At 34.9% G+C, this 26,836-nt stretch overlaps 1 protein-coding gene across 1 annotated transcript in view; it reads left to right on the top strand.

Annotated features, from left to right (window-relative positions):
* The window catches only part of RhoGEF4 (Rho guanine nucleotide exchange factor 4), a 54,092-nt gene that overhangs the window by 20,474 nt on the left and 6,782 nt on the right, over positions 1-26,836 (top strand). Inside the window, exons 4-8 of the mRNA XM_075373936.1 lie at positions 7,243-7,464; positions 14,878-15,064; positions 18,273-18,688; positions 23,408-23,542; positions 25,288-25,356. Coding sequence (XP_075230051.1) covers positions 7,243-7,464; positions 14,878-15,064; positions 18,273-18,688; positions 23,408-23,542; positions 25,288-25,356 — 1,029 coding nt within the window. The remainder of the gene's footprint in view (positions 1-7,242; positions 7,465-14,877; positions 15,065-18,272; positions 18,689-23,407; positions 23,543-25,287; positions 25,357-26,836) is intronic.

Here is a 26,836-nt window from a genome sequence, read left to right as displayed (position 1 = left end):
TCTCAAATACCTCCCGCATTACATAAGTGTTTTCACTATTCCAGTGAGCGGAGTGTATGTGACGATGCTATCATGTATAATGAGACAGTAGGCAGTCGTATTGGCTGGTATATTGTTTTTGGTATCGAAATCGATACGTACATCTACTGTTCCTGTTTTAAGCGATTCGTTCTGACGGGAACAGTCGATAACTATTAACGGTACACTGGTCTTGAAATCCGCCAAACTGTAAGCGGGACATTCGTCCTCCGGTTTGTTATAATAGGCGGACCGAAAGCTGGCGAACATTTCATACATCATATTCACATCTCCCTGTAGATTGTCGTACGGATAGTACTGCGAATTCAAATACAGACGAACGTTTACCAACTCGCACATATCGAAGAGCGTCAGTGATTTTGTAGCTTTATCCTTTCTGTCCGTCTGTAAACCGAATATCACGTATCTCGGTTTCTCCGTTTGCGCACATGTTTTTACCGTCCATGAATGTATGTTTGTTTGTGGTAGACCCGGATATTCGTGGATCTGCCATGTACGAAAAGCAATCGCTAACGGTCTATCTCGTTCTACGACCTTCAACAATTGCAATCGCATCGTATCGGCAACGTGAACATACGGAATTTTCCACGCTATCTTAGTCACTTTCAACTTGGAATCAGGTGCCTCTTTGGAAGACACTAATGCGTTCACATCGCTGGAAGATCTAAGCAAGACCAATTCTTGTTTGACGTTCAATATTATGTGTTTGTAGTCTTCGGCGAAACCCATCAGCATACGCAGCGGTACGTAGAAACAAAATCTTCCAGTGGTTTCATCTAAATCGAACTTACCCGAAGCTTTGAACTTCCACCCGAAATTTTCCAAAATATTTTCTTCGCTTTTACGGCGCGAAAGAATATTCTTTATCGTTGTCGTTATTCTTAACTTTTGTACGCGACACATTTCTGCGCCGTTTATCTCGTATCGTATCTCCTCGAAGAGAAACGGTATCGCGTTGTTTGTTAAACACGATTCCGTTGCCTTTTTATCGCCTGCTTTAGTAGTTAGCTTCCCTTCGACCATCAAATAGCTTTTATGCGGTAACGTGTACACATCTTGTTGGTGTATCGGAATCCGGATTTCATCGTTGTTGTTGTAAGTCGACGAAGCGTACGGTAGATGGGTATGATATTCGTACTGTGTGATCGTGTTGTCGAACGAAACACTTTCACCGTTGTCCAACATATTCGCTCCTATCGCTGCTATTACGATTCACCAAAACTGTAAAACCAAGTTTTCGAAGAAACAACACGTTACGCGATGTTAACGCTTTGGTGTTTGCACGTAGACTGATCGGTTTGGGTGACGTTTCGCTACTAGTACCAGCGCTATTGTATATTAACCCCATTTATTGGCTTTCCTTTTACTTCGTTTTCCTTTGTAAATGCAATCTCACCGTAACGGTTTCACCGCGAAAGTTTATTGGTTTTCCGTCTTGATCGGTAAACTTTATGGCGATCTCGTCTAAGCTCTTCGTATTCACCGGTCGATAGATATATTCGCTACTAGTACCAGCGCTATTGTATATTAACCCCATTTATTGGCTTTCCTTTTACTTCGTTTTCCTTTGTAAATGCAATCTCACCGTAACGGTTTCACCGCGAAAGTTTATCGGTTTTCCGTCTTGATCGGTAAACTATATGGCGATCTCGTCTAAGCTCTTCGTATTCACCGGTAGATAGATTATATTCTTCGGCGATTCGATTATTTTGAAACCAGGCGGTACGCTTAGCGTGAATTCGTGCAACACGTGTCCCTCTGATCCGTTCATATAGGAGCCTCGTATAAGGTTGCAATCGACCCGTACGGTGTTCACGTTGTTAATGGCGACTGGCTTCGATGACTCGTGCCATATATTCACCGTCAGATTAGTTTTCTCGAACCCCAACAACGGTGCTAAACTATCCGTTGATGTCAAATCGATCGCGGCACTGCATTTAAGTTCGCATTTTAACGTGTTGTTATTCGGACGAATAAGTAAATCTATTTTGCTTTTGTCTTTGAGTTCATCGCTCAAGCGTTTGGCGATATCATCCACTTCGTACGATCCGGTTGCTACTGTCAGCTTAATCGGTTTTTGAGGTTTCTTTGGTACAACAGTAAGTGTGTTGTTGATTCCCTCTTCGACATTTGGAATCGAGTTGTATGTGGTTAAGTTTATCAACGCCAATTCCCATTCCCCATCAGACAAATCCAATGACGGAAAGAATGTAGCGTGTAAGAACGACGTATTTCCACTTATGCAGAACATGTTTACCTGTAGGCTGACGAATAACGACTGAGAAATTCAAGACATAAATGACCGCAGATAACCGTGTTTATATTCTGTCTGGCGTTATAATTGAAATTTATAATCGAATCGAGTGGAAAATAACGCATCAATTCGTTAGGTGGACGCAGATTACCGAAACTATCGAAATAGTCCACCATCCGTCCACGTTTTCTATAACATACCCAGTGTGTTCCATGACCGGTACTGCGGTCAAGATTAACAATCCCAGTTTCGTTAGTCTTCGGTTGTGTGGGTAATGCGTCCAACATGAAGACCCCTCTAAAATCTGCTATATTTAGTCTTCTCGCGTACCACATTAGTTCTATGTTCGATAGCGGTCGCACTGGTATTCCCTTTATTGGAGACGACGACGACGACGTTTTTTTTTACCGCCCATCCCCGATCCGGTCAAAGGGTAGGGCTTAAGGTATAATCCCTGCCCTGCAGCGCCCGCTTTTTGTTTCATCATTTCGACAAGGCGTTTTATATTATTCCTTTTTGTTCGTCTTCTTCGTCTTCGTACTCTTCCACCGCCGAACTTTGCTTTTAATTTCATCGCGTTTGTAACCGCCAATGCCGTAGCTTTTTCCGCGATTCTCGAATCCTTAGCTTTAACTCTTTCCCAAGAGCTATCGGCTAATTTACGATCTGCTGCCGCTCTTCTTTCGTTATCGCTGTACGTTGCGTATGCGATATCGTGTTCTTTACAAGCGGCGTCCAACTTGTTTACACCGGGATCGCCTCTCTTTAATCGTTTTTTTAAATTCGTTCCCGGTCCGCAATACTGATATCCCGGAATATGTAACTCTATCGGTAGTAAATCGATCCCTTTATTTACAACCGTACCCACAACCTTTTTGACGCCTTTTAATGCTTTATCACCGATATAGGATCCTAACGCTCCTGCAGCTAGAGTTGTTAACAGTCCACCACCTCGTTTAAGACTGGCTATTCGTTTAGATCTTCTCACCTTACCCTTTCGAACAGGAGAAAAACGTTTTGACCTCCTCACTCTTGCCATGTCGGACTGACAATGAGCTTGTTAACTACATTCCACCATCTTACATTGGATCCGTGTTCGGCAATCGTACCATATTTTTATTCACATCATCCGCGACCGGGGGACGTATCATATTTTTATTAACATCCTCATTCTTCAATGTCTTATCAGTGATCGGTGGACGCACCATATTTTTTGTCACATCCTCGTTCTCCATTGTATCTTTACTACTTAGATCTGTGTTTGCAGAATCGCTTTGGTGATGATTGTCAGCGGTTAGTACACTCATAAGCGTTTGGTGATTTCTGTTAGCGTTGTCGTTAATGTTTAATAGAAATTTGTAGAACCTAAATAGTGTGTCATCGATATATCCCTTAGTCGAAGTAAGCAATTTTTGTATATGTAATTCCATATCGTCCACGTAGGACTTTGTTGCGACGTCCGTCTTTTCGACAGGATCACCGACTCTACATAATCGCTTATTTTGATAATTGATTGCGTTGTCATCATCATTAAAAATCTTCGCTAAGAATACACGATTTAGATCGCTATGCATTACGTACTCTTCCACCATCTTTTTCTTCAATTGACCCCTCATTATATCGACATATCCTTTAGTCGCGAGGTCAGTCAACTGAACAGGTGCCTGGGCGTTTGTTATAACACTTTTTTGGATATCCACAACACAGTCTTTACTCGTTAAAATCCCATTTGTCACTTTGTCTACGTATGACTTTGTAGTGAGATCCGTGCTATTAATTGGTGCACCAGCATTTGCGATAACGCACCCTCTCGCGTTAATTGTCTCATTTTTACCGAAAAGGTTTTTCCGTAAATAGTCGACAGTTACGGCGTCTGTTTTTACAATTGGATCGGCGATATCGCACAATCGCCTCTTTGAAAAGGAGAGTGCGTTGTTGTCCATCGGTGAAACCGTCGGTAAGTATTTATTATTCAACTCGCTTTGCTTTACGAACATTTTCTTAACGTGACAGATTGTTGCACCATCATCATCTTCAACAGGCGGTCCGACGTTGCACAAACGTCTTTTTTTTATATCGAAATCTCCATCGGCGGTTTTGTCAAACGTTTCGACAATCCGAGTTGGTGGTGGTTGGGCGTTTGCACTCCCAACCCGAGAACGACCGAACTTGTCGATACTCATCTTCAAATTTTTTAAAATAAAAAGTTCCCTGTACTACCCTCCTTTATGTATCCGCCTTCTTGTAGTTCTTCTATGATCGAAACTATTTCGTTATTATGACCGGTATGACCCGCACGTTTCGAAGCCAATAAAAGTCGCAGTCTATCGCAGAGTTCATTCGGATCGTCCCAGTAAACGTAATCCGGTCTAACCGTTTTCTTCGCTCTCATCAACAGACCCGATCCGGTTATTGGACTTTCGTCGTCATGACCGCTTTCCGACGAAAGATGCGTACGAGGAAACATATTGATAATATTCTTGTACTTTAACGATCGACTGGAAATTATGCGACCGGTATTTTGACTTTTATGCGCCTCAGTAGTTTCTAATATTTTCTTATAGTTATTTAAATCTTTGTTTGTATAATCTACAGGCTCCTTCAAAAAAATCAATTGATATAAACCTTTGGAACCGCTATACGTCTTGTTGTCGATAACTATTTTATTTCCTTTGAACTGGAGTGGTTTTGTTCCGATCATCCATTGATCGTCAATGTTTTTAACTCCGTAGACGTTGTCTATTTTTTTACCTTTATCCGTTACGGTAAGATCCAAGAAATGTTTTGCACGAAACCCCATCGTTTTCGGTGTCGACGGGTCTACAGGTTTCACGAACTGTTTTTCCGACGTCGCTGTTTTAAAGAGTCTTCTCATAACTGTCGGTGTCTCTTCCACCACCTCCTCCTTTTCAACCACTCCATTTGCATTCTCTTCTTGTTCTTTTTTAACATCGTACTTTTGTTTAAACGATTGATTAAGTTCTCGGAGCGGTTCGACGATAGGCTTAAATTGCTTTTCAATAACTTGTTCCGATTCTGTTATTCCTTGCGTAATAGCGCGATGTTTTCGTTTAATCGAATCTCGTATTCTATCGATTTCCATTACCAACTTCGCAGACGACAATGAAGACGACGAGGATGGCATATCGACCTTGTTCTTGTTCGACATCGTGGTTACGAATGATCGGAAAACAGTCGATCACATCACCATCCTAGTTCCACCGATCTAAAGAACACTGCATGTTTTTTGGTTCTGCGTAGGAAACGTATAACATCGATTAACGAAACATTCATTCTCACCGGACGACGATTGGTATTGCACAATTCGCGGTAATATTGTGTCACACCCTGATAGATAGACGGTATCATCAGTTTCGTGCTTGATTCTTTAAAGACAACAGCCCTTTTTACATTTCCAACCCACAGCGGAATATCCACAACCGTTGAGTGATCGCGTTGTAGTACCTTTGTCAAGTACCGTGTGGAAAGTCGTCTGATCGGATGACGGTCACCTTCCTAATGTAAATGCAACAGATAGCTATTCAACAACCAAAATTCGTCCGGTTTCGCTCCTGCATATTCGCACCACTTTCGCAGCAGATCTTCGTTTTGGATTTCAAACAGTTCGCGTCGTTCGTTGTACCTCAATCCGAACGAATCGGCGTATAATCGCTACGTAGGTAGCGCTTCGGTTAGAAACTCGCCAGAAAAGAGCGCCTGCGCCCTGTTGTTCACGATGTCGAACGGTAATCCTCCTCGTCTTATCGGTAATGTTTCCGGTACGTCGTCGGTAAATTGTACTCCGTAAGCCGTGTCCACAAAACATTTTCTACCGTATGATAACGCTAAGCGGTACAACGTTTTTGGCGACCTGATCGGAATAGTTCGTTCCGTGATCACTATACAGCATCTCGCTCCTTCTAGACGACTACCGTATTCCAACATGTGCATGTAAACGTTTGTGTAGTCCATAGATGCATACCGGTTTCGAAGTTCCAATAAAGGCTTTTTGTACACGAGCGGAGAGGGTCTAAATCTAGAAATAAAGTTCCATCCGTGTCGAATTGTGGTGTTGAACATGTTTTTATCGTATATCACCAGTTCGATTGGCATCTCGTATTTGTCACATTCTTCTAAAAATTTTAACCATATACGCTTATTGAAAATCTTACCGTCGCTAGTAATCATCAACAGAACGACCAACGGATAATCACGATTCATTCTTTTTACATGTCGCCAGCATCGTCGGTCTTTATTTTCACAGTAGTTCACTTTACGACAGATGTAGTTACCGCAAAACTTCTGACGGTCGCTAAAATATTTGGAACACAAGTTGTTTTGCGGTTTTTGTCTGAAACGTATGGCGTTAGCGTACGGTGTTCCGTTCTCGTAGGTGTGTATGCTTGTCATTGTTACCGACTATCAACTGATCTCTTTTACAAAAACATCGAAGCCTACTCTATATCGTCCGCTGTTGATATCGCTCTCCTTATCCACAACCAAAAATCCATGACTTCTCTCCATCCAACACCGCACAGACTTTTAAACCGATCGAATTTCATATCGGTATTTACATGATCTTGATATATGTGACGTAAGTTGAGATCGTCTTGTTTGAATATAAGAAGGAGATTTGCGTTGTCCCGCACAAGATGCTTCCCGGCACTGGAATATGTCTGTGTTGCAAAGTAAATTAAAAATTTTTTTTATGTTCAAGTACTGTAAAAGTTAATCCTATCATGAGTTTCTAATTTTACCAGTCTGAAGTATAATTGCAAGTCAGCGTAATAATTATTTTTAATGTTTATCGCTATCATCAGTCAGCTATTGAATATTTTATAAGTAAAGATTTGGTTAAATTACCTTTATTCCAGACTTGAATATTATTGTAATCTTACATATTATCAAATTTATGTATCGAATATTCTCATTCAATTTTTATTTTACAGTATTTTCGTACACCTTTAGAACATGTTATTGACCAAACATCTGCTGCTGGATTATTTAAAAATATAGAGATATTATATAATTTGAATTGTGAATTATTACAAAAATTAAAAATGAACAGTCGACCTGAAAATATTGCTGATGCTTTCATGAAAGTGGCACCATTTCTAAAACTTTACACAACCTACACAAATGAATATAAACGAGTTATATTTACTATTCAGGTAAGTGATGTATTCCAAACATATTAAACCTATATAGTCCATACGCTTATGTTTTATGTAAAACTTATATTAATGTAATACAAACAATAATATGCTTGATAAAAACATTTTATTTAATTAATAAATAAAATTTGGCAAAAAGTACTTAGGAAGGGGTCATCATAAAATCTTAAAATCAACTTTTTGGAATAAGAGTATTAAACAAAAAAAAAAAAAAACATTTTTTGATTTTATAATTAGTGTGAGCCTGTAAATCTAAGTTTTGATTTACTGAGTTTCTGGTAAACAACTAGAATTCATAATAAACCTAAATCAAAGTCAAAATAAACTTGTATTTTAGTTCAGCAGATGATATTATTGTACATTTTTGTGCTTATGAACAAAACCATTACATATTAATTTTTTTTATGCTAAAAACATACATAAGGGATGGGCGGGACGTCCCTATATGCTAGTTATGAATTTATTTGGATAGATGCATCTTGCAGCTTACCTTCTATGGATTTAAAATGTCTGTCGGTTCCACCATATTCAAAGCACAAGTGAATGTCCTCTTTAAAAAGAGATTATAAAAAGATCATAAAAAGAAATAATTGTTATAGGATGTAAAAAGTAAAGGCTGCCTTATATTAATTCAACAGGAAACTAATAAATTAAAACTCTTCATTGTAAGTAAATTAAAGAAATGGTTGATTTCAGTATTATTTTCTCCCATTCTTAGCATTGTCACTCTATTCGTAGTTGATGTGTTTGGAATACCTCCACTCTCAAAACTACTTTTAGCACTGAATTTTCCTAAGTTGGGATGTTAAACTCCTTCCACTCCCCATCCCTATGCCAAAGGACTTGAAAGTTAAATGCTTTGATCCAGTCTTAATTAATATGTTGACATGCCTTGATGTGTTTATACATGTCGGTTATTGCTTGAATGCTTTCTGAGAGCAAACTATAAAAAGAACATCATGTTCTCAGATGAGCGTGATTTATCAAAGCTCTCATAACTGAAATGTTTTTTCTCTGTGAAATGCAACCCCCACTTTTTTGAGGAAATCGAACACCATTCACCTCATGTTAGGAATTGTGCTGGTATGACAGCTGAACATCTCCTTGGTGCTTAATTTTTTATGGCGCAGTTAATCAATACAGATATCTGAGAACGATTAACAAATTGTTGCTTCCAGAATTAATGATAAGAAGAATCGCTGACATCATTATGTTTTAGCAAGATGCTGCTCTAGCGCATTTTGCTTTGAATATCCGCAGATGCCTCGATGAGATTTTTCCGAATTGCTGAATCGGACACAGGTCAGAAGCGTTACTGGCTCATCACCTTGGCCAGCAAGAAGCCCTCACCTCACCGTACTTGACAGTGCATTCTGGATTTTTGTAAAAGAAGAGATCCAAAAACACAGATATCTTAACAACAAGCAGCTCGAAGTCGCTGTTGAATCAGCATTTGAAGTGATCACTCCTGATATGCTGAAGCAGATGAATGACTGGACATGGAAGTGCATTCACCTGTGCTTTGGCCATGATGGAACCTACACAGACATTTTAGATCCATAGAAACTAAGCTGCAACTATACTATTAAATTCATAACTAGCATAAAGGGACTTCCTGCTCATCCTATATGTATGTGTAGTTTTAGCTTTAAAAAATATCTTATGTGGGCACCACATGACTTCTTTGTATATCTATTAAATTACATATACACATTTTTTGTTGCACTTTGTTTAAATTTATCTCGTTTGAAAGCGAGATACAATCCTCCAATTCTTTTATAAGTGGACAATTACACAATTGCATTATGGTGGACATTTATTTTTGTGGTGTCCATGTCAGTAGTTTGTTAGTTTATATATTAATTTTGTTTCACATCACTCAAGTAGTTATGTGGTGTAAGTTAAATGTGTTGGATGCGTAACCATGCACACATCGGTTCAAATCTGACTTAATATATATATATATATATATATATATATTTTTTATTTTTTTTAACTTCAATTTTTTTAATTTAAATATATTGATTTATTAATAATTATTAACTCTGTAAAAATTTTTGAATTAAAATGAAAGGTACATGAAATCTCATTTCACTAGTAACTTTTTATTTTTTCATTTTTTTTCAATCATAAATTAATAATTATTAATAAATTACTATATTTAAATTTAAAAAAAAAAATGTAAAAAAGAAAGGAAATGAAGTCAGATTTAAATCGACGCGTCTTCCCCTTCTAAGATCCAAATATTTCATTAATTAAAATTTCATTTGGCTATAACTCTGGAACCAATGAAAATAAGTACCACTTATGACATATAGTTGAAAAGCTCTCAATGAGGGTTTATTATTGCAGTTAAGAAAAATTCCAAAATCCAATTTTTTTTTTTTTGGACTTTTTGGGCACTTTTGGTTCAGTCAATTGCAATCAAAAAGGTAGGTGCACAACTAGATGTTACAACAGTCCTAAATCCAAAATTTCAACATCCTACTGGTAATCATTTTTGAGTTATTGAGATGCATACATATGTACAGACATCACACTGAAAATTAGTCAAAATGGATTGAGAGATGGTCAAAATGGATATTTCCATTGAAATCGGAAAACCAAAATTTTTTGCAATCATAATACTTCCTTTACTACTTCGTACAAGGAAGTAAAAAACAAAATAAACTTATGTTAAAGAAAAGAATCTTAAGAAATTTGATTACCTCTTTTCTTTCTATTATTTCACTCCTGTTCAGGTAGTCTATTATAAAATTTTTATATATTTGATAAATTAATTGGTGTATTCCACCGCTAATATTAGATTACATTAGTCAGACGTTCAAACTGGTTTAATTATTGCATCTATATGCTCTTTCATACTATACATACAGTTTCTAAAGTACATTTCCACTAGATCTGCTGTGTCATCCTGTGTGTAATAATTCTATCATGTTTTATTGCAAGAATTAGACTTGAGATTTAAAACCTAAGTAACATCTCAATTCTCCCCCAACGGAGAAGACTGCCTTGTGGCATTCCAGTTACCGCACCACCCCCTCTGTTCCTAGCCATGTTTGGCTTTACCAGAGGTCGTCTTTTTGCCCCCAATCTGATCACATTCCACAGTCATCAGCCAGCCTCAGGGAGTTGCCACTGATGAAAATGCCTCGGTAGACATTTACATCAGTAAATTATACTCACCCTTAACCTTCATTGAAGGCATCAGACATCTTGATAACTCTACCACGTAGCCTTCAGGAACTAACTATCTTACCAAACTCACAGAAGCACAAAGACCCCGCACTTACTCTGTTGCCATCCAATGACCGTATATGCCATTACTTGTAGATACAAATTGAATTCTAAACATCTACCATATATTCGCTACAATAGCTAACAATAAACTTATTTCAGAGAACCACAGGTCGTTCCACTCAGAAGCTGAGTATAACCTCTAATCTCCCACGTCAGCTTCAACTTGAAAGCTCACTAAGATGTATCTCAAAGTTGATCGCAACTACAATGTCCCTATTTGCCCTTAACAGATGCACTTCAGTTCAAATTAAGAATTGCCAGTTACATAATAAAATCGCACCTGGGAGCATGGTAGCCATATTAAGTACTACTCTTATTACTACTTTACATATATATTAACTACTTTACATTACATATTAACTACTCTTATTAGGGCTTGGTGCCAAGTATGTCTACCTCTGGTCAGACAGACATCTTCACATCCAACCTAACATGATTCCCCCAAACTAACTGATTGAAACTGTGGAAGTGCAAATCCCATGCCTAGTACAGATTTGACAGCACCGTTCGTGACTGTGAATGCCTCAGGAAACAAACGAGTTGAAAGTTAAATAAGTGCTACACTCATACCAATCAAAATTATATTTTATGCAACATAGAAATTCAAACCTACACCCAAATAAGTCGACCAATTTAGGTTACTTAACAAAAGGAACATAACCTCATTCCAGTACATAGGAGCCAGGGACAAACCCCGCACTCCCATCCCATCATGGAGTCTTGCGTGGCATTACCAAGTCACAATCAGGACTGCCATCAGCAGGACGAAGCCACACCCCCACCAACGAGAGTCTCAAATCAAATCACAAACAATACCAATATAACTGTGGCATGATGTCAGTGCACCTACCTCCAACCAGTTCAATGCCTAGGCTGGAACCCTAGACACCCAGGATCCTACCATGATCATATACCTCGATTAAACTTCCTCTGCATTGTGGTTTTCTCTGGGCTGAAAATCATCTTATGTTTGAGACTACAGCCAGAGTGCAGCATTGTGGAGTCTTATGTCATCAGCATAAGCGACGACAAGACCACTTAAGGACCGCTGTTGCATTTAAGGTTGCCACGTGGCAACATGGAATCGAATTCTATGATCCAAAGAAGGGGACTCAGAACATTGCCCTAAGGGCATCCTTTAGTTAAGATCTTACAAACCTCTGAGCTACCATCATGCTATCATCTTTAGTATGGCATCCTCAGTGCTCTTGCCCAGTTGGAAACCATAGTGGTTGCCCATTAGCAAATGATGAGTGGCCAATCTGACATTAATAAGCAAATATAGTACCTTCTCAAAAACCTTGCCAATCACAGACAAGAGTGTTAGTGGATGATAAGAAGAACTAACAGGAGAATCTTTGTCACCACCTTTGAACAACAATACCAAGTTTCCATGCTTCCCAACACGCCAGAAAATGGCCTGCTAAGAGCAACCTATTAATATTCTAGTTAAGAGGACCAAGGACTACTAGAAGCGCTCGGACAAGGAGCTCCACGGTGATACAATCATACTACAATATGATTGTAGTATGATTGGCCTTGTGCCGTGTCATACTACAGATCATCTGGTGCACCTCCACCTCAGTGATCTCAGAAGATTGTAAGTCGGTCTTGAAAATCGTGACTTCCCGGCTGAGACGCTGGTGGTATGAAACCTCACTCACCATAGTGTCATCCGGGAGCAAAATATTAAGGACACAGTTCTTATCAATCAGCACACCCTCGCGGGTTGACAAAGCTGACAGGACATCTTTCCTGCGCTTATGTGCAAGGGCTCTATACACAGTGTGCCCCAAAGGTCTCTATTCCCTTGCTCCTGAACAAAGGAGCACCAGAAATTACGCTTGGAGGACCTAATGCTATGAAAGTTCCTAGCCATCCTTCTGCAGTTAGGGCCGAATGCCAATTGGAATCACCCCTCTCGTTTCACAGCCCTTCTGAGTCGATTCAGAGACCGCTTCATTGCTGTCAGATTCCGAGACCAACCACATATATGTTCCCAGCCAGTGCCTCTAGGAATGGTGGCTTCAGCCATCGCCACCAATGCACAAGTGAAATTTTCTGCCAGGACATCTAGTTGCAGGCCGTCAAGGTCTTGAGAAAAAATCTCCAGTTTGAACTCCAACAAAGAGAAGAATTTTGGCCAGTCCACCTTCCTATACAGGAAGCACCCCCGGTAAACAGGAAAGTGTCCCTCATGGCCATCTTGCAGCTCATCCACTATTTCAAAAAGTATCAACCGATGGTCGCTAGAACAGTCGTCAACCACAGACTAGTCAAGGACCTTGCCAGGGATGTCCCTGCCAATGGTTATGTCAATTTGTACCTGAAAAACCCTTTGTCCATTAACTGTACTGTTGTAAGTGGCCAACTGGTCTGCAACATTAAAGACCTCAAAACTGTGCTGCGCAATTAAATTGACAATTAAGACACTGCCATTATCAGTGATCCCACTGTGCCAGAAAAGCAACTTCACATTAACATCGGTACTGATAAGGGTTGGACCATTACCCACAATACAAACCTACTCCATCTCATCATTAGGTGTTCCTCAGTGGGATCCCTGTATTGGAAATATAAACTAATGTAAGAACACAAGCAGGTCTAACAGGGAGTATCCTCTTGCTCATTTCAGGGACTTACGACCAGTAGTCTAGTCATTGCCACCTCTTCACCGCGGTGAGGTGGGTGCACATCGTATAATTATGCCTTATAACGCTTGTGTCCAGGGACAAAGATGTGTGTCTAATGATGCTAACCTGTTGCCACAGTATAAAATTCAGAAAATCTCAAAATTAGCAAAAGGTACAAATCGACCGACTCTCTCAAACTGTACTGAAAATCAATTCAAAAGCCACAATAAACTTTGGACGCATCAGAGGGATCACAGAATAGCATAAATAGCAGTAATTGTTCATTATTATTGTTTATGTTAGTCAGTTTAAGATGCCTTTGACACTTGTTCCATGTAGAATTGTGAGCAGTTATTCCATTTCTAAATGCAAAGCAAAAGACACCAAAATGAATTCATAAAGAACATGTGAAAGATTATAATTTTCCAATGAAATAACAGCATTATAACAAAAAATGAAAGTGTTGATTTATTGTATCAGTTTTTATCAGTAATGATAAGGAATGACAGATAGACCAGTATTGCAGTGAAAAACTTTTTCTGCTGATTATGAGACTTTGCTCAAGTAGCAGGCAGTCATTCACTGCAAACATCTTTGTACAATGATCCACAGTGTAAGACTGTTGCATGTCAATGCAACTCCCCTAACTGGTGAGAGAATGTTAGGAAATTGTGAGAATGGAATGCTTGAGCTATTTCCTTATGTCACCAGACAGCAAGCCTCTGCTTTACTTTAATTTGGAAAGCTGAAGGAATATCTTTTGGGGAAAAAAGTCTGATGAAGTGAGAATGGCTGACAAACACTGACTTAAATTTTACAGAATTTTTTTTTTAAGTGGAATTACATTAGAACCAATGTTTAAAATTTAAGCAATTGTTAATAACTAAGGAAGGAATTTCAAAGTCAATTTTTCAATAATAGAATATGTTTATTTTAAAACATTCTGTAATTTCTTTTACTTTTAATGTAATCCTAGCATATTGAAATTTAAGGAGTTTATGAAGAGTAAAAACAATTTTTTTATTTTATATGCAATTAATGAAGATACCCAATACCCAAATTTAACAAAAATTATAATTGATTTAATTATTATATTTTAACATTTTAAAAATATGCCATTTTTAAGTGGTTCCAACCCATATTCTAGGTGAGAAATTTATATTAATATTGCTAACCAGTAGCAAACTTAAAACTGGTACCGTAACTTTATTGTTGCTACTTACTGTAACACAGAAACAAATGTATGTTTTCTACATAATAACTGTAAATTATTGCATAATTCATGATTGCAATCAGGTATATTATGTGCTTGCTTATTCCATTACAAGAACTAATATTTTGTACATTCATTTGGTTCAACAGTTTTTGTTAATCTTCAGACACTGAAGCTTAATTTTTTTGCTGTGAAAATTTTTATCTGATTTTATTTATTTTTTAAATATATATATATTTTATTTATATATTAATTTCCTTTCAGGAATTACGACGCCAGGATCAACGTTTAAATGATAATTTAATGAGGCAAGAAACAAGACCTGAAGTTGGAATGCGTCTTAATTCTCTACTAATTGTTCCTATTCAGAGAGTTCCAAGATATATTTTATTATTAAAGGAATTATTAGAACATTCGTCTCCTGATAAAGTTGAATTCAAAAAAGTTGAAGGTTTATAATTCACATATATTATTTATTTATTACTTTTTTTTTCAATTGAAGTTTACTTTTTTTTAAACTAAATATTATGTTTTTTTTATCTTTGAATGTAAATTTCAGGTTATTTTTTCAACTCATCTTTTAGACTACACTCACATCAGGAAAACAAGGCAAATGACAAAATATTTTAAATCTAAAACACTAAGTCACATCTAAGATCAGTAATGTTAACTCTGATTGCTTTCTGCAATGTGAACAAAATTAATTTTCATTAAACTATTACATATTTTCTGAAATGTTACATAAAATTATCTCTGTTTTTCAGCAGTTCATCTGTAGTGTGATATTTTGTTAGTTTCAACTTGCATTAAATAATAATCCTTCCATCCATTTGTTCACCTTTAAAAAGAATAAGAGATTAAAATAATTTATAAAATATATCATCATGTTTAAAATATAGAGTAGTTTTTCTATTTAATAAGGAGAAAATGTTGATAATGTTTTAATCAAACATGCTGAGAGATAATACGAGATCTGTTCAAGAAATATGTAGACTGTTTGAATTGTTTGGGTCCAGTTGGTTCCAGTCAAATCCGCTTGGCATCGCCATGTTTGTACAGATCAGCTGATTACAATGCAGTTTTTTGATTGCAAATATCATTATTGGTTGCTTAGCTGCGTGATTGTTTGTGAAGTGTGTTTTTTCGTTTGGCGGGTTTTAGAATGTGTGACCTGAACGAGCAAGAGTTGCTGTGAAATTTTGTGTTAAACTCAGAAAAGCTGCGAGTGAAACTTTTTATATGCTCAAGGTGGCTTACGGCGACGTTGCTATGAAGCGTTCAACATGTTTTAAGTGGCATGGACATTTTAAAGTTGGTCGTCAGTTGATTGAAGACAATGAGCTTCCTGGACGTCCTTCCATGTCAACTAACGATTCACACGTAGACAAAATCAACACCCAGGTTCAGGCAAATTGATGTCTGACCATCAGAGAGCTTGCTGAAGAATGTGGGATATCAGTTGGATCATGTTACAAGATTTTGACCAACAAATTGAAGATGCAGCACATCGCTGCGAAATTTGTTCCACGCCTGATGACAGACGACTAAAAATCCCATTGAGTCCAGGCTTGTCAAGAATTGCTTGAATGTTCAAAAAAGATGAAAAGTTCTTGTCAAGGATCATAACAGGTGAGGAATCTTGGGTGTACAGTTATGACATCGAAATAAAGGTTCAATCGTCGGGCTGACGCTTTGGAACTTGACATATGATGAGATATTCTGGGTCTTTGTTTCGCAGGGAGTGACCATGGTAGGATATGCAGATGACCTCGCCCTGGTGGTCAAGGCTACCATTTGGCAAGACAGCACTGAGAACATAAGTGAAGCACACGTGGCAATAAATATATAGATAATGGGGGTGGGGTTGTCACTTGTGCCAGAAAAGACTGAGGTGGTTGCAATCTGCACAACAAGGAGGAGACTGAAATTGAAACTAACACTGAGAAATAGAAGGATCAATTGAAGGCCAGCAATAAAACATTTAGGAATACGGATTGATTACAGAATGAAATTCGGTATTCATGCCATAGAAACTGCCAAAAACTCAGAGAGGATGATGAGATTAATTGCTGCCCTCCTACCAAACACTGCAGAATTGACTCAGTGTTGCAGGAGGCTACTGGCTGGAGTCACATATTCCACCATGCTTTACGGGGCCAAGCTATGAGCCAACGTGATAAAATAAAAAAAATATAAAGGGAAGCTAGAGGCAGTATATAGAAAATGCTGCTTGAGAATTGTAGCAGCGTACCAGATCGCCTCGAAAGAGGCAGCCAAGGTCCTGGCAGGGGTCATACCAATAGATCTAGTCACGCAATGAAGGAGGAGGCTCTGGGAACAATGACCTTTGCTGCACAGGGACAAAAAACGCCTATCATTGCAGATTGAAGAGTAGCTACTTGAGGTCTGGCAGATGCACTGGGACCAAGAGACAAAGGGCCACTAGACCCATCGCCTTATTAGTAACATTGAAGTTGGTACAGAAGAGCAAATGGCTTGCTGGAGTACAGTTCCTGGCAGGCCATGGAGGTTACAGGTTATACCTTCACAGATTTGGCCTAGATTATGTGGACCTATGCCTTGATTGTGACAAGGAGGAGACTCCAGATCACGTTCAGTTTTGCTGTCCACGGTTTGGAGGTGAGCATGAGGAGATGCTGGACAGTTTGGGCGTGGAAGACATGTTCCGTCCCGAGGATACGCAGTGCATCATGTTAAAGGGAGCCAGCGAATGGAGGGCAGAAAAAAACTTCATCAAGAAGGTACTAGACAAGTTACGCCTGTAAAGAGTCCTGTCAGGGAATAAGGGATCAGAAGGTGCTGGGCCGGACAGGCCTGCAACTGAGCGCCTAGAGGGCTCCCCGAGCATTTGGGTGTCATCCTGGCACAGTAAGGTTTCGGGCACTCCATATACTGACAGTGTTACTTTCCCCTTTTTGACGCAATGCTCTGTAGAGCGGTTCCAGGAAGGTGGGAGGCAAAAAAGGCATCAACTGCTAGTTTACATTCTGGGTGTCAATTGATAGAAAGAATTGCCATCCCTTCTCTAATCAGATTCAGTAAAGTAGCAGCTGACCTACCAGGTGTTAGAAGTCTCACCAAATTTTCATAAAAAGAATGAGGGATGGAGGAATCAAAATGAGAGGATAGATGAACAGGATGATTAACTAGCAGAAGTTATTCCCACAATCCATAGAGCCCTCTGATCAGGCTATTTTAATATCCTACCTAGGACTCAAAATGTATGTAAGAGATCTTAGTTTTATATATATATATATATATACAGGGGATATATGTAGTGGCCACAGGCAGTATTTTGATTTTTGACTACATATTTTACAATATGCGACAACTGTTTAATTTTAATTTATAATTAAAAAAAAAAAGTTTTGATTAACTGACGATGAGGGAAATCTTTGAAAGCAGTTTTAATGTAAAAATTGGATAAATAATAAGGTAAGAAACATTGTTAGATTCTGTACTGCTGGTGGAAAGCTAGGTTTTACTTTTGTCTTTGATATAATATGTACAGAGGAGATATGAATAAATACAATAAAAAAAGATTTAATTTTACTAAATTAATGCAGGGGTATGTATATTTTTATGAATGAGGTGGTTGTTTATTTATTTATTTTTTTTTTGTTCCATGTTTATTTCAGATGCATTACAACAAGTTGAAGAAGTCACTAACTATATTAATAATCAAGTAAATCAACAAGATAATTTGTTAAGACTAATGCAAATACAACTGAATTTATTTGGTGGTAAACCAAATATAATAATTCCTGGCAGAAAACTAATTAAAGAAGGTGTATTAATGAAAGTTTCCCAGAAAGGAAATAAAAGCAAACCTAGACATTTTGTTTTAATGACTGATGCTTTAATGTGTTGTAAAATGAAATCTGGATCTCTTAATTGCACTTGTTTATTACCATTAAGAAAGTGCTCAGTAGAACATGTCCTCGGTCGAGGTGTGTTTAATGTAACTGCTCCAGGACACAGTATTCTTCTTCATTCTGAGAATAATCAAGCTGCTGATGAATGGGTTGAAGCAATTAAAATGGCAAAATCTCAGGTAATTTTAGTACAGATTTTTTTTTTTTTGAGTGCTAGTCCTACCTCTTGATGATATTCCGAAGAACACAGCTTATGTCCTTTATAGGGTGCATAGATCTACAGATAACCTAGTTTCAAGGTTAATATAGTTTCCAAGTTTTACCTATACATTACATACTAATGTAAAGCCTTTTCTCCAAATCTAAAGGAAAATAATTTTTTTATATTCTGGTTTTGTACTCGAATGAGAGAAATGGCAGTCATTTGTTTCATTCAAAAAAGGTCATGTAGTATCGTTTCTTATTATTTTGTTGATTATACAAAGAAAAACAATCTAAATTAGCAGCATAAGTCTTTAAGTTAACATTTTTTGTCTACAAATCTTGAGTTAAGAAACAGTAAGTTATCACTAAACACTAAGTTTTTATTTAAATATATTTTTAATTGAATTCCTAGAATTAAATTATTCTCAAAAATGTCATATTTTTCATTTTTATTTATTAGTGGACATAGAATTGTTTTATATGTAACAAATCAGTCAGGTGTGCATGTGGGCAAATACATTCACTTCAAATTTTTAATCTTCCATTCAGCTTGCAGTAGAAGTTACAGTAAATGAATATCTAAATACTGGGATTCTGAATTTGATATTGAAAGTGCACGTTTGAATAGGAATGATTTGCCATTATTGCAGCAGGTTAGTTGATGAAAACCGGTGTTTAGTTACTTCTGTTGGAACTCTGATTGTGAGTATTTTTCAGAATTATTTAGGTTTGGTGATAAAAACACAAAAATAAGAAAACATTGTAATTTAAGGTGATGACTCCAAAAGAATAGATTTTTTTATGATTATGATGAATAAAAAAAAAAAGTTAAGAAATTCTCATTATCAACAATTTCACAATCACTGCCACTATCTGTCCTTCATTAATTAAAAACTGAAATATAATCATCTTTCAATGAAATTTCACTTGAAATGGTAGTTGTTATTATTCACATGACAACTTACATAATATTCAAATGAATAACACGTGAAATTGATAAATCCAGTCATTATTTATTGATACACAGTTGTTTCAGGGTAGATTAGATTATTTCTAATTGATGGCAAGTATTCAATCAAAAATGAAGCAAATCATATTGGAACCATATAGAAGAAATGATGTTTGACAGGTGGAACTAAAAACCACACATGTATGATTGGTTATTGTGTGTGCTAACAATGACATGTTGTATATATATGTGTATGATAGAGCACTCAGTATGTTAAAAAAGAATATTAATAACTGTTTAATAAAAAAAAAGTATGGCTTTTATTTTTCTCTGTTCAAAAATATTAATAACTCTCTTTTGGGTTCTAGTCTGCCAAAGTGGAATGATTGCTCTACTTGATTTATTTTAAAGGGCCTTACTATGCTTCTGTTACCATTTTTAATGATTACCACCAACCTATCTGAAAGATCTTTCATCAAAAAATTTATTTAAAATAGAATTAAATGATTTTCTTTTACAGAAATAGTATTACTTTGTCAATGTAATAAATTTTTAAATAATACTAAAATTAAAAACCCTGACTTTTCTGCATCTTTGTTTAACATGTGCTGAAGTAATTTTCATTAATGTTCTTTGAATATTATTTATTGTGTAGTTATTTATTTAATCTACTATTATTTCATCTAGTTTTATTTTAAATTATCAACTTTAACCACTTTTACTTTTCAATTAACCGTGATTTTGCGACATTACTCTGATCAGATTTAAACTTTGCCTTGATTCATCCAGGCAAATGCTGAAACAGATCATTTTTTATCCATCAAGTAAAATACGATTTATATAATGTATTACATATTGAATAAATTTTTTTTCATACAGTTGAGGATGCTATATAGAATACATTCTCTAATTTTGTCACCCTCAACTAGTTTACTACCATGTAGCATTTTTTTAATGTCTTATCAAACAAAAAGAAAGAAGTAGTAATTATTCTCACATAGATATAAAATTTGAATCCATGTTTTAACACATATGAGCCTTTAAAAGTTCTCAAAAGACTTAAAAGATCAGTATTTTTCATTATTGCCTAGAGTCGGTTTTGTAAAGCTATAAAAATATATAACTTTGCGTATATGCTTTATAACTTGGATGAATATACTATGTATTATGATTTTTTTTTTTTTTTAATGTTATGCAAGGTGTTTTATGTACTCACTTTGTGAATTTTGCAGCTTTGCATTTATTATTCAAGAATTCCAGAACCATTGGTTTTTTTATATAGTATACTATATTACTTAGTATCTTAAAACTGAAGAAATTTGTTAAAAAATAAATGAGATAAAAAATAACATACATGGATAACAACTTATATTATTTCTGCTGTTCTTCAGCAGAAAGATTGAATCCTGACTGGGTATTACCTTAAGGATTAGATTGGAGATTGTTAAAATAGATATTTTAACAAATTAATATATTTTAACGATTAAAAGAATTTTAATCGCCAAAATTCTTGGGCTGGACATATTTAAGGATCTGCTTGTAAATTCTTTATTTTTTCTTTAAATTCAGTGATATTTTTATTAATTTGAATTTTAGTTTCTTTCAGTTCCAATAGAAAAATGGCTGAAGTGTGACCTATGATATATATATATATTAATATATGACTGACTATTCACAGTAATGCATTATCATTAATACCTGGGCAGTTCATCTGTTTTTATTCCTTGAAATTTTTTAGTTTTCCATTCTATTTTTTATAAGTAGTCTAGTAAAAGGAAGTATCATATTTTCTTGAATCTAATGCTCACCTTATCTATAAAAAAACTTGTTTATTTGTACACATTAGAATCATTGGTATGTGAAAATGTTGCCCTTAAAATAAACACTCCTACTCATCGTTGCAACACAGCTCACAGTTGCATTTCAGCCTTGAAAGGTCAAAAGAAGACCTTACTGAAGTTAATCTCATTGAAAGTTATTCTCACTTAAAAGAAATCGGATATGTAAACAGCAAGTGACTTCACAATAGCGGAGAGCAGTGTTTGATTATGGTAGCAGCACAAAACTAAAATATTTTCCTGTCTAGCTTCAAGAAAACATTTACAGGACCACAATGAGAAAAACATTCTGGAGTTGATAGAAAGATTCTCAAATTTGTAATAGAAATTAGAGAAAATGGACTACCCTTGACAATAAGAGTACTTGGAAGTTGGGCAGAGTGGTACATGATTCAAACAGGACTATCGTTAAGACATTGTCCTATTATATGCCAGAAATTTAATTTAAAAAATGAAGAAAAGTTATAATGCTTTCAAAAATTATACTTTAACAAAAAAAATAATATCCATTAGCACAAATCAACTGAAATAGCAAATTGGTTAGACTTGACTTATACAACTGAAGAGAAAGGAACAAAAGAAGTCAAATTAGAACAACTGGATGTGAAAAGCACCAGATGACTAATACGTTCTTAATGTTGGAAATCGCTGCTGAGGGAGCTTAAACTTCTATTTTAAATTTTTAAGTGGAAGATATTGCCAAAGACTCCAAAAATTAACATCTGTTTCCAAATGACACAGTGTAGTAATTAGAGAAAAATTGGATAACAGAAGAGCTAATGCTTGATTGTCGTAGAATGTGTGGATCCATTGACCAGATGCTCTTTTCAATACGCCGGAGATTTCGGTTCTACAACCCCTTGATGTTAGTGATGAATCTTTCAAGGTTAGAGTCTGAGAACAACTTGACAGGTGGCTTCTTAACACAGAGAACTAATTCCAACAGGGAAAATTAAGCATGATTGATTGCCCAAAGTTGTCTCATACCAGAAACGTCACAAGGTGGGTGTCTTCCCCCTACAGGTTTGGGATGTATGGAAAGCGTTAATAATTAAAAAATGCTTCATTTCTCATGCACTAGCTGGAACAGAAGATGATATATTCTACATATTCACACTAAGACTGACCTTATTGAAGATATCAGCGATTCTGACAATGTACATCAGATTCATCTGAATCAGAAAATTAATTGCTCAGAAAGAGAATACTATCAATATGTCTTCGTCACTTATTTCAAATAATTTGATAAGCATTTTATATTTAAAGACTTAGGTTTATTTATGTATAAATCATGTTTAAGAACCACTGGGTAATTTTTCCCAATATTAAAATTTTTATATATTTCAACCAATTCTTCCAACTTGCTGCCAGATCTGTGTGTGTATATGAACAATTAATATTAAAAATGTTTCACTTTCTTAGAAAAAAATGTGTTTTTTTTTTATTCTGTGTAGAAAAACAAATGGTGCATATTAGATTCTAGAAAATACAATATCAGTTGGTAACATGAACTGTTTTTTCTCCCCCCCCCCACACCATCTTGTCAGGATTATAATTTGGGCAGTGAAACCTAATCAGTATTATAATATTTGTTTATTTTTATAATAAATATAAACATCTGTTAGATATCAAAATTTACAGGTATTATTTAGGTATCAGAATATTACAATATCAATTTTAAGATGAAATCAATTGTCCATAGATTTGATAAGTGATCAGGTGTGATAGTTAAAATTATTGATGTAATAAAAAGAAAAAAATAGTTTAATATGTGCATGTAACATTCATCAGATATACTGGAGTGAAACAAATAGTGGCTAAGCTTTGAAAGGTATACTCAAAAAATAAAATTATAGTCATAAATTTGATCTAAAATTAAAATAATTACTATGATCTTAAATTTGTAGTATGAGGACAGAAGAAGGACATTACAAAAGAAGATTTCTTCTAGACAAGCACTACGTATTAATCAGTGTTTGACTCTGGATGACAGTTCAGTAACTTATGAAACGGTTAATAGAAAACGGAAACGAGTTGAAGAGGTAAAGATATGCTTAAAATTGCTGATGCACGCATACACTAATATACACTAAAAAATTCATACATATTAGAGAAAGGCTAATTATTCCTTTATGCATCAATAATTTACACTGTATATTGCTATGATTATAATATGTACATATATATTATTTTATCCTTTTTTGATAAGAATTGAATTCTTGATGACAAACTGAGAATTACAATGCTCTAATAATTGGATGCATAAGTTAAAAATATAATTTTGCATGCATTGAATTACTAAATTTTAATAGAGATGCTAACCTCTTGAAAAACTGAATAGAAATGCTAACTGAACTTGAAAAAGTCATCAGTTGAAGATGTCCATGGCATAATAATTTAATAATTAATTTCAAATAAATTACTTAACCACAGTGTTTTCTATAATTTTATTGGAAAACTACATAATGTAATTTTATAACTGTTTTGTTAATAATAACATATTAATTAATTTTCATCATTCTTAATAACCTGGAAAAATACTAGTTTGTCTAATCTGCCACTGAATTTAATGATCTGGTGAGTCAATGCATTCCACAAAACAGACCTAAAGACTTTACCAGAAATAACAACAATAATGTTAAGAGAGATTCTGAACATTAAAAATGTTCAGAGTATTTGAACGAAGCCTTCTGCCAAACAAATTTTTGTTTTCATTGATTCAACATAATACAAAATTGATCTTGCAACTCATGTAAATCCAAAAGTTGCTAGCGAAAAGTTTACATATTTTTTATCTTAGTCTTTTCACATGCTAGATCTTATATCCTCTGTACCTAGTTGGTATAAACTCATAGTGAACAATTCTTTTAATATAAAAAAAAAGATAGCACCATTGTTTTAACTCTGGACTGACTAAATATTTTTGGGCATGAACTGGCGATATTAAATATTTCACTACCTTTTTTGTCACTCCATTTCAGAGTCATAATAGTAGACTAATGACCCGCTTATGATAACACGGTTTAGAATGTCATTTTGTCTCGAAAAAGTCTGTAAATTTTAACTTTTCTTTGCCTCTGCTCATCATTCAGCTATTTCGGTACTGTGTTTGCGCAACTGTACTGATGTTAAGATTTTCCTCACTATTTGTCTATCAGTATTCATTTGCTGCACTGTGCTTTTAACAGTCAGCCGAGAATTTACACGCACATTGTAACAAATTTTTACAATGCTTTCATCAGTTCTGCTTGTTGATGGATGCCCTTGAAACAGTAAAAATGTCTCTGCTCTCATAGAAATGTTTTACCTATTCATAAAACGATGTGTTTTTTTTTTATATCATTTCCCCATAAAGTTGAGTTATCTCCATCATTTCACTTCCATTTTTACCAAATTTTATGAGAAATCTTTTGTTGCTCTAATTCAACCAATGAATAATTAACCAATGTTAATTGGTGAACTAATTAAAGTTTACCAGTAAATACAATTCAATTCAGTTTTTATTTATTTGCCTGCTTGGATAATAGCAAGATATACATAGAAAGATGAAATTACATTTCATCATTGAAAGTAATTTGAGGACATTATCTAGTTTTATAATAAAACAGAAAGTATGATTCTTTTATTATCTTAAATTACGTGTTAATAAAGGTGTTGGGGTTTCATATTTTTTAATAGATCTGATAAGTTTTTCAGTCAAATATTCTTCTCATCTTATTCATGAGGTAAAAAGCATTTAATACTACATAATAATAAACAGATATAAATACTTTTTTCCAATTTTCAGACTGACCAGAAAAATTGTTTTCCATCTATAAAAAAACGATTAATTTCAGCAAATGGCAAAAATAAAAATGTAAGTAAATTATATTTTATCAAAATATTACATTTTTTTTTACAAATAAATAAATCTTTTATTCTGATCAGTACTTCATCCAAAACATTACATAGATCTTGCCATGAATAGGTAGATATGCTACCCTTAGTTTGAAAATGGATTCCCCCGTCATTTGTATAGATGAATCAAGGGAAAACAAAATAAAACTGATCAGTGCAGCATCACAAAACATGTAATTAATTATAAAATAAAAAATATGTGCAGTTTAGTCTATATCAATTATTTAAAATATAAACACAAGAAATAATATTAAGATAATTAACATAAAAATAATTACAAAATAAATCAATTTAGAAAGTATTAATAAAAATTGCTTGAACGCATCATATTTATGTACACGTTGAACAAAGATATGGTACAACATGTGGTACTTTCTAAAAATCCTTTAATTAGTATTATTTAAAAATTTCATTGATAAGAGTAATATTAAAAGAAAATCTTTGAATTGTATTTTAAATAAATTGTTGAAGAGTTTTTGAATTGGTTCAGTAATGTATTAAAAATGGGAATTGAAGTCCTTTCTCATAAGCCAAAATACTATTGTGTTGATTTATATAAAGCATTTCTATTGTCTGGTATTGGTAGGGGTAGATATTGTTATTTTTAAGAATAAATGACTACTCTTTTTATCAAAGATTGCACATTCATAAATTTAATGCACAAGGAAAAGTTAATATATTTAATTTTCAAAGCCCAGAATGGCTTTGTTTGAAACGGATCAATATTATTGTTTTTTTGAAAAAAGGAATAAATTTATTAAGTTCCTCTGTGTATGAAAAAGGGATGAGATAAAGAGGTTGAGTCCTTTTGTATTTTTGAAGTTATTTGACCTGTTCTATTTCCAAATGCACTTTCACTTTTTCTAACTCCCCACCTAGTTTTAAATTCATTGTTCAAATTAAATATTAAATTATAATGCAATATTTTAGCATTACAAATAACTTTAGCGTAAATTCATTTGTAATCTTTTAAATAATTCTGGAAATTATAAGACAAATTATATATAAACATTTGACAGAGATTCCTTACTGTATAGGTAAATTTTACTGTTACTTTAGACAGCTATGCATTTTTCTTTTTATGTTTAAACTGTTTTATATAATTCATAAATTAATTTTTACTGCTTGTTTTGTTCACGTACTGCAGATGGTTGCTTGAAAAGGATAAATTACAAAATATAAACCGAAAACAATAGAAAAAAAGGGATTTATTATTTGTATCTTGAGTTGTTATAAGATTAATAAACAGAAAGCATGAAAACTTCATTTCTATTAATTATAACTTGAGAAGTAAACATAAATAAATTCACTACTTTGCATTATTATTAATAATATCTTAATTTACATTGTTGGTATGAATTAATCACAGTAAACTTCATTTAAACTAAATATTTGAACTGTGTTAATGTGACCTATGTAAAGTTATAATTTCTTCCTTA

The sequence above is a fragment of the Lycorma delicatula genome, chromosome 8 (assembly GCF_047948215.1).
Source record: "Lycorma delicatula isolate Av1 chromosome 8, ASM4794821v1, whole genome shotgun sequence".
In the NCBI taxonomy this organism is placed as follows: domain Eukaryota; kingdom Metazoa; phylum Arthropoda; class Insecta; order Hemiptera; family Fulgoridae; genus Lycorma; species Lycorma delicatula.
Note: the sequence above shows the minus strand (reverse complement) of the source record. Positions and strands in the feature narration are given on the sequence as shown.